This window comes from Perissodus microlepis, chromosome 16 (genome assembly GCF_051167445.1).
Source record: "Perissodus microlepis isolate ML-2025 ecotype Zambia chromosome 16, ASM5116744v1, whole genome shotgun sequence".
In the NCBI taxonomy this organism is placed as follows: domain Eukaryota; kingdom Metazoa; phylum Chordata; class Actinopteri; order Cichliformes; family Cichlidae; genus Perissodus; species Perissodus microlepis.
In genome coordinates this window covers 3,379,545-3,389,034 of record NC_140476.1, presented here as the reverse complement: position 1 = coordinate 3,389,034, position 9,490 = coordinate 3,379,545, and the positions used below count along the sequence as shown (strand labels likewise).

The window sequence follows — 9,490 nt, the reverse complement described above, 5'->3', positions numbered from 1 at the left end:
CATGTTTTTCATGTTCGGATGCTGTTGGGTTTAATGAATGTGCTATGCACAGGGAGAAACACAAATTGTTGTGCGTATTGTTTGGTGTGTACAAATGTTTACCCTTCTTTGAGAGAATCTCATCATAAGGAATGTTTGCCAGTTTTAAGCGAGCACCTCCGCCGCCGCTACTGTTTTGTGCAACCGTGACAATAAACTCTAATTCATCATCACCGATAGATTCATCGTTACTTTGCATAACTTGTGCTATTTGTTCGAGAAACAGGTCAGGATCATACTGATTATCAGGATTTAAAACAGCTTGAACATCAGAAGCCAGTGATGGCCCCCGTAGGACCACATTTAGAACACAACCCTGCTGAGATCCAGTCACTGCTCTATCTATCACATTAGCTAAGGAATTTCCATTGTTTAAGGGGCTGTGTGGTGATGCGTCAACAACAGCAGCAGCCTCGGCTGCAACAGATGCAGTAGCGTCAGCAGGCAGATGAACATGTGCGCTAGGTGCACAGACCCTATCAGGCGTGACAGAAGCCCCGGTAATAAGACAATCGGCGGCAGCTTGAGTAACAACAACAGTCCCTGCAACAGTAACACCAGTGGCTACAGGCAAATCCGAATGTGTTTCGGCTGGTTGATCAACAGCATCATCAGCAACGGGTTCAGAATGAGTTGGACAAACGGGGTCATTAGACACACCACTGCGTGCTGAAGCGAGACTACTAAGTGTTGCATGCAGAACTTGACAATTGCTTACTAATTGTGCAGCCGCCTGGTTAAAAGCGTTAAAGTCAAACCATTTAGCTCGATTGGAGGTACCATCATTGTGTTTGAATAATTTACGGGGTGGATCCATGGTGTGGATTTTAAAAGTCACCTATTTAGAATGGTGGTATTTATGAGATGTAATACACCCGAGGTAATGTTTATTGTCTGGTGGATACTAGTTAAAACTCCAGCTATTTCTTGCAAGTTCCCCTGTACTGCTTCTTGATGTTGGTTGACTATAGCCGCTATTTCTTGCAAGTTCACTTGTACTGCTTGTTTATGTTGGTTAAGTTTAGCTTCTATTTCTTGCATGAGTTTAGCTGCTATTTCTTGAACATCCCTCTGTACTGTTTGTTGATGTTGACTGAGTTTAGCATCTATCAAAGATAATATATCATTTTTTGAAGCATAATGGCTCTGTTCAAAAGTAGAGGTGTTTGCTGCTGCTGCATTTAAGTATGCGTCATATGCCTGTGATATTTGCGAGTCTGTTATGCAACCTTCTTCAAAACCAATACCTGAATCACTGTTGTTGTTTCTGAGACATTCTGGCGTGGTGGGTATGTCAATTATATTAAAATCTGATAGACTGTACTCAAAAACATCGCTGAAATCACTAGGCAGACACTCACTCACTCACTGGTATGTGTGGTCCTGTGATGAAGATTGCTTCCGAGTCACTGTTGTTGCACAAAGGTTGTGGGTTTTCTGGTTGTTGTTGTTCTGGGAGTTCAATATCGCGTAAATATTCCAAAAACATCAAGGGGTCTTCACGGGGTCCATAGTGGTAAGGGGTTGTGTGATCACTGTGGAGATAGAAGGGTGTTAGAAACAAATATATATATATATACATGGTGTATCATTTCAAAAACAGGTTGTGTTTGGCTCTTTTGATTTATTTATGCCTATACTCACACGTTGTTCTGCGTTATTCCGGATGGCCCCGGTTCTTGACACGCTGCGTACTCTGTCTCAGGCCTGGTGTATTAGAACATTTGTAAATATTTAAAACCTTTTTTTTTTTTTTTTTTCCTTTAAATTGAGTGTCATGTGTAGAGACCTGTATACACACCTAGCGTATGGCTTGGTCTTATTGCACCCGCTTCTGTAGGTTTTTCTGGACAACTTATTGACCCTGTGCCCGGGGGGGTAAGCCCAGTTAATACAAGGTTTAAACAATCACGCATATATTTAAAACATGTGTAACACCGTATTTACCTTGTGTTTTTTAGAGGTGTAGTTTGCCCAATATATCTTTGTGATCCTGTAGAAACAAAGAGAAATATACATTTAAATGTTACTATGTGAGAAACAGGTAAGATTGCTTCTAAAACAATGAGGCACAGACTGTTTTGTGTGAACTGATGACTGTTTTTAAAAAAAGAAGAAACACAGACCTTCTGTAAGTGAAACGTGTGGTGCCCCGTTGTGCCGATCTCCTAAAAATCAGGCTTTTGTTTAGAAGAAGAAAACGGTTTGAATATTTTATGATATACTGTGGTATATATTTAAGAATCCATTAATAGTCTTGTTTTACTTACCATATATGTTGTCCATGTTAAAAAGAACGCTGTTAGGTTTGCTGACCGCGCTGATGAACAAAGTGTTGTACTCTCAAGGGCCGTTGTGGAGTAGTGTGGAAGATACAGTGTGTCTGATTAGGGTGTTTTTATATAGGTGGGGCTACTTTCAGTTGACCTCTGAGATGTAGAGATAAAAGGGCACGATGTAAGGAAGAAAGGTGGAAAGCCTTTGGAGACTCTGTTGGACATGGTTTCTGTTGGCCTCGGACATGATAAGATAAGATAATGTAATTAACTGTTTGTAATTAAAAATGTGGAATGTATGGAACTACAGTTGGGATGGGTGCTGGGATACTCTTGATAAGGGTGCCTCTTTTGTTTGCTTCATGACTTCTTTTGCAGACTGTTGGGCGCGTAAACCACCTCTGGCTAACTGTTACGGAGTGTGGCTAGGTGTAAATATGTGTTTTTTAGAAGTATCTGGGATGGGATACTCTTGATAAGGGAGCTTCTTTGTTGGGTCATACCTTTTTTACAGACTGTTGGGAGCCTAACTGCACCCCCTCTGTCTAACTGTTACAGAGTGTGACTAGGTGTGAATATGTGTTTTTTAGAAGTATCACAGTTTATTTCTAAAAGAATACATGTTGTTTGTGGTGCTCTATTTAAAACTATTGGCATGTGAAACTTTTAGAAAAGTGAAATGCCCCTAAAGTAGTTAAATCATCTATGTGTAATCATCGAGTCTAACTGTTGCAGACTAGTAGATAATTATAAGACTAGTTGCATTAAAGCCGCATTGGGGTTGATACAGCGCTAGTGTGAGTATGTACTTTTAGAAGTATCACAGTTTATTTCTAAAGGGATACATGTTGTTTGCGGTGGTCTATTTTAAAACTATTAGCCTGTGAAACTTTTAGAAAAGTGAAATCTTCCTAAACTAGCTAAATTAAATGTTGTGTGGGAATACACTGCTTTTAGAAGTATCACTGTTTATTTCTAAAGGGATACCTGTTATTTGCGGCCCTCTGTTTGAAAACTATTTGCTCCTAAATAGCACTGAAGAAAATGCAAAAGGCTCCTAACTAGTTAAAATACTCCTAAAGTAGTTAAATTAAATCATCTATGTCTAAATAACAGAACTCACTGACTGATGGGGGCTAACTGCAACCCCCTCTGTCTAACTGTTACAGAGTGTGGGAATTAACTGTTTGTGAAGAAACACCTTTGGGCTGGGATGCTCTTGATAAGGGAGCTTCTTTGTTGGGTCATACCTTTTTTACAGACTGTTGGGAGCCTAACTGCACCCCCTCTGTCTAACTGTTACAGAGTGTGACTATGTGTGAATATGTGTTTTTTAGAAGTATCACAGTTTATTTCTAAAAGAATACATGTTGTTTGTGGTGCTCTATTTAAAACTATTGGCCTGTGAAACTATTAGAAAAGTGAAATGCCCCTAAAATAGTTAAATCATCTATGTGTAATCATCGAGTCTAACTGTTGCAGCCTAGTAGATAATTATAAGACTAGTTGCATTAAAGCCACATTGGGGTTGATACAGCGCTAGTGTGAATATGTACTTTTAGAAGTATCACCGTTTATTTCTAAAGGGATACATGTTGTTTGTGGTGCTCTATTTAAAAACTATTAGCCTGTGAAACTATTAGAAAAGTGAAATCTTCCTAAACTATCTAAATTAAATGCTGTGTGGGAATACACTGCTTTTAGAAGTATCACAGTTTATTTCTAAAGCGATACCTGTTATTTGCGGCCCTCTGTTTGAAAACTATTTGCTCCTAAATAGCACTGAAGAAAATGCAAAAGGCTCCTAACTAGTTAAAATACTCCTAAAGTAGTTAAATTAAATCATCTATGTCTAAATAACAGAACTCACTGACTGATGGAGGCTAACTGCAACCCCCTCTGTCTAACTGTTACAGAGTGTGGGAATTAACTGTTTGTGAAGAAACACCTTTGGGCTGGGATGCTCTTGATAAGGGAGCTTCTTTGTTGGGTCAAACCTTTTTTACAGACTGTTGGGAGCCTAACTGCACCCCCTCTGTCTAACTGTTACAGAGTGTGACTACAAAAAAAGCCATAGGTATATTACTACTCACGCCTATTGGGGAGGGCTTTGCTGGTAGTTTGTGTGTGGTATGTGGTGCTTCTTGGACTCACCTGCTGCTGGGAAATGAGCTACCAGAATTTTTTTTTTTGCAAATTTTACACATTTATTTCTTACTATTTAACAAATTTCTACATTTTGTCATGTAGAAAAACTGATTTGCACTGTAAATGTTCAGCTTCAACTTTCAATCCTTCAAACAATCAAAAGGCCATTTAATTGTACAAGTGTTAAGTAAAAACGGATTTCATGTTTGATTAAGCAGAAATTCAAAAACTGGTCCAGTTGCTAAAACCTCTGACTGGTTCAATAAGTGTTAAATAAAACGAGGATAAAACTGAGAAAACTACTAAAACTGCTTCACATCCATGTTGTTGTGGATCAGATTTATAAGACAGCATAATATCAAAATAGATTGACACTCTGATAGTGCTGCCACATCTAAAACAGTTTGTCTTTTAATCCTTTTCACATGTGCAGTCTCCACGGTGCCTGTTATTTCCTTGAACAGTAATGAGAAGAAAGACTGAAATTTACAGCCTTTCTACATATCAGTGTTTTTGTTTTTTTTTTGGTAATTAGGCAGGTGACCATCAAAAATACATTTAGTGCAAAGACATCTACAAAATGTAAATCATCTGGGAAATGCAGATAAATAATAAAACTTCATATCCGCTCACATCAATAGACATGTTTTCAGACAACTCCAAATAAAACACAAATTTCAGTAAAAATTAAACATTTTTTTGGACTTATTTTAAAATGGATGTCAAACAATGGGTGTGACATTTAGCTGTGTGTGAAACTATTTTCTGATCGAATAAAACAAAAATTAGTTCTTTTTAAAATAACAACACTATAAAATCTTTTTCGAATTTTGGTCAGTTTGAAACCGTAAATCAGAGGATTCATGATAGGAGGAATGACAAGAAACTCTAATGCTACAAAGTTTTGAAGGGACCGAGGCAACTCTTTTGAATCCAGTCGCATACTTATAATATCAGTAAGTATTGCCACAACAAAAGTAAATAATGAGACGAGATGTGGGACACATGTTTGCATGAACTTTGCCCTGTTTTCTATAGACTTTACACATGTTTGAATGATATACATATAGGACCAAACTATAAAAACACCATGAAGCAAATAAATAATTATTGTAATATTTGCAAATATGCCATTAACTATAGTTTGTGCTGGAAAACAAGCGAGTTGAACAATAATCCAGTTCACACAGAAGAGTCTGGAAAGATACGGGCTGCATAACTTCAGTCTGGATGTTAGAAAGGCATTCGTAGCCGTAATGCAGACGGTTGTTAACCACAAAAAACATGCAAACCTAATGACTCTTTGCTTTGACATGATAGAGTGGTACTTCAGTGGCTGACATATGGCCACATATCTGTCATATGCCATGAGTGCAAGAATCAACAGTTCGCCGCAGACAAAAGAATAAATCACCTGAGTCTGAATAAGGCAACCGTAATATGAGATGACATAAACATCAGAGAGGAGATCCCAGAGAAATTTGGGGTAGAAACCTGCTGTTCCATAAAGTGCATTCATGCAAAAGACACAGAGTAGAATATACATTGATTCATGGAGGTTGCTGTCCAAGATGATGATCACAATGAGAGAAACATTGACGAGGCAAATGATGCAGTAACACAACAAACTGAGGAAAAAGAGAACAAACCTGTGACTGATTGTTTCATTGAAACCTGAAAGAAAAAACATTGTTATTACAGAAACATTATTCATTGTGATTGAGAGACCTAAGTGAAGCCTAGTTTCTCACTGTATCTGGTCTCTGTTCTCCTCTCTCGTCTATCAGGTACAGATAACAGCAACATGTGAGCTGGGATTTCAAACCAGCCAATCATTGATCTGGAATGAAAGCTCACAGCTTTGGAAAAATCACAGGGGATTTAATATGTATCATGTACTAAACACATAATAAAACAAACCTGCAGGTTCTTGAAAAAGAAATATTAAAACGTTTTACAACTTTATTAAAAAAATGCTTTCTTCATAATACTGTTAGGAATTTTTTACATTTATTCCAATTAAACATAATTGTCCAGGGCTTGTTGTGGTTTTCTTCTGTTTTTCGTTTGTAGTCTTTCGTAGTCCAGTCAGATCATTGTTGCTTCAGTGATAATGATCAGGCTCTCTGACGTTTGCTGAAGTCACTAGAAAGACAGTAAGAAGTTCTTGTGAATGTTGCTTTGTCTTTGCCTCTTAGTACCTCTGTGGAAAAAAGAATTGTTTGCACCTGTTACCTGCTACTTACCTGTTACTCTGCCGCCTGCTCACTCTCTACCTTTCCTATTCCACAATGGAAAGATTCCATCCCAGGTACCTCTCCAATTTTCTGCAGAGTGATGTAACCTTATCGTTGCACCACGATCACCCCCTTTTCCTCCAGCCCAGAAACGAGTAAATCAAAGGGTTTTTTTTTTTTTGCGTAAAACCATGGTCTCAGAGATCAGGTTGTAAATTCTGAGTTGCTGCAGGAACCACAACCTCTGCTGGGCCTTCTTCTGGATAGAGTCTATATGTGGGGACCACCTCAGATCGCGTGGAAAGGTGGGTCCTAGGAATCTGAAGTGATCCACGGTAAGTACTCTATTTAAGTATAGTTAGGGTGAGTCTGAAGGTTCACTGTCACCTCCACAGTTGGGTCCGGGTGGTTCTGACTGCAACAGTGGAACAGCTGGTCCATCTCCTGTCTGTACGTGGACTCGTCTTCATTGTGGATCAGACCAGTGATTACCAGTTTGCAAATCATGCGAACAGATCCATAGAAGATGCCATCAACGTAGCTCTCCACTCTGTGCTGAGCCACCTGGAGCAGTGGCAAAGCCATATGCCAAATGCTCTTTGTGGGTGTTCTCAGAATCTCATCTCTAGTTTGTGGTTCTGTTGGCTTCATCGGGTGATGGCCTTCTGCTCGCTTTGGAACGGTTCACAGCTGAGTTTGAAGCAGTGGGAATGAGAATCAGCACCTCCAAATCTGAGGCCATGGTCCTCAGCCAGAAAAGGGTGGATTGCCCACTTCAGGTCAGGGACGAGTTCCTGCCCCAAGTGTCACAGCCTGGGGGATCGGCGAGACGCTGATCGGCCTTTTCTGTCTTTTTCTCTCTCTCGTGGTCTCTCTCTCTCCTCCTCTCTGTCGCCGGGGCGGAACTCATTGTGGGTTCACGCCCTCGGCCCACGCCCACGGAAAACAACACACCTGATGCCCATCAAGGTGAACGGCATTTAAGCCAGGAGGTGACTGCTGGTCTTCGCTGGATCGTTGTCTACCACGCGTCAGTGAAAGTCAAGCTACAGCTCAAGATAAGTCAAGTGTCTTTTGTGAATATCGTTCTCATTCCTGTCTCCTTATCTACAGAGCCCCTGGATTACCTTTCCCGTGTGAATCTGTGTGTCAAGTGTGAAAAGAAGGACTGCTGTCGTGTATGTGGAGAGTTGGAGAGCGAGTGATTTCCCCCTTGGATTTCCCTTGTGTTCAGCTGATTCAGGAGTCCCGCGTTTGAGTCCCCTGCATTGAACGTTAACATAACGATCCAGCCAGAATATGGACTCAGCGGACTCTGCCGCCCAGCAGCGCGTCCTCATGGCCGAGGAGGTTTTGGAACGCCACGAACAAATGCTGCAGCTCATCAATCAGCAGTTGGCTGCTCTAACGCAGGCCTTTGCTCAGCGCGTACCCCTGGTAAGCCCAGCAGCCTCTCCTCCCTCTGTCTCCTCACAGTTACCGGCTTCTGAGCCTCCGGCACCCGGGCCTTTGGCTTCGCCTCATCTCACTCCCTCGGAGCCCCCGGCGCGAGCTTTGCCAACACCGGAACGCTTCGCGGGTGAGTTTCACAAGTGTGCCGGTTTTCTGACCCAAATAACAATGCAGTTTAGACAGTTGAGGAGGACATATGAAACTGACGAGGCTAAGATTGCCTTTTTTGTCCAGCTCTTACGCGGACCGGCTTTAAACTGGGCTCAAGCTGTTTTGAGAACTGACGCCAGCATCTCGTACCAGGATTTTCTTGCTAAATTTAAATGTGTGATTGAGAAAGGTACTGGTGCTGATGCAGCAGCTCACCGTTTACTAAATCTTAAGCAGGGAAGACGAAGTATGGCGGAATACTCCATTGAGTTCTGGACGTTGGCCGAAGAGACCGGGTGGGGGCAGCCAGCATTGATAAGTACTTTGTTGAACAACATGTGTGATGAGTTAAAGGGCGAACTAGTGATAAGAGAGTTACCTAAAACTTTGTCTGATGTGATAACGTTGTGTGTAAAGGTGGACGGGCATTTACGTGCGCGCCGCAGAACTGAGGACTACGTTTCCCAGAGGTCTCTGGGACGCGGCGAAGCAGCATCGGGCGGAAGTGCCACGAGTGGCGGAAGAGATTCGGAGTCGCACAACATGGAGGAGGGTGAGCAACCAATGCAGCTGGGTCGCTCTCGCCTTTCACCCGAGGAACGGCACCGTCGGTGGAGGGCCAGTGAGTGTTTTTATTGCGGCCGTAAGGGTCATGTTGCCAATGTTTGCCCGTCTCTGCCAAAAGGCCGCAGTAGAGAGGAGAATACGGGTGGGCGAGGTCTCTAGTTCACAGTCTCCTCCACGGCTCATGCTAGCAGCTAAATTAACGGTGCAGCTTTAGGTCCACCCTCTTAAGGCTCTAATCGATTCAGGGGCGGAACAGAACTTTATTGACGCTTCACTGGCCCGATGATTAAATCTGAAATCCGAGCCTCTGCCACAGTCACTCCAAGTCACCGCCCTGAGTGGCCAGCGGCTTCCTAACATCACTCATATCACTGAGCCCGTTTTACTGACTCTCTCTGGCAATCATTCCCAGACTATACAGCTGTATGTGTTTCAAGCTCCGCTCATGCCACTAGTTCTGGGTTACCCTTGGTTGCATCAACATAACCCTGTTATTGATTGGAAAAAGGAGAGCATTGTGGGGTGGGGGGGAGGATTGTCACATGTCCTGTCTTAAAGCTGCCACCCCCTCTTCCGAACCGCTAACCAATTCTTCTCTCTCCAAGCCGCCGGACCTCTCCT

At 42.0% G+C, this 9,490-nt stretch overlaps 1 protein-coding gene across 1 annotated transcript; it reads right to left on the bottom strand.

Annotated features, from left to right (window-relative positions):
• Positions 1 to 5,205: 5,205 nt before the first annotated feature.
• LOC146370208 (olfactory receptor 2K2-like) lies at positions 5,206 to 6,177 on the bottom strand. The gene has a single exon (XM_084908379.1). It carries the CDS (start codon positions 6,175 to 6,177, stop codon positions 5,206 to 5,208), a length of 972 nt encoding a protein of 323 aa, XP_084764505.1.
• Positions 6,178 to 9,490: the final 3,313 nt, after the last annotated feature.

Coding starts and splice junctions, on each gene's coding strand:
- LOC146370208 (XM_084908379.1), bottom strand. CDS start 6,177: ATGAATAATGTTTCTGTAATAACAATGTTTTTTCTTTCAGGTTTCAAT.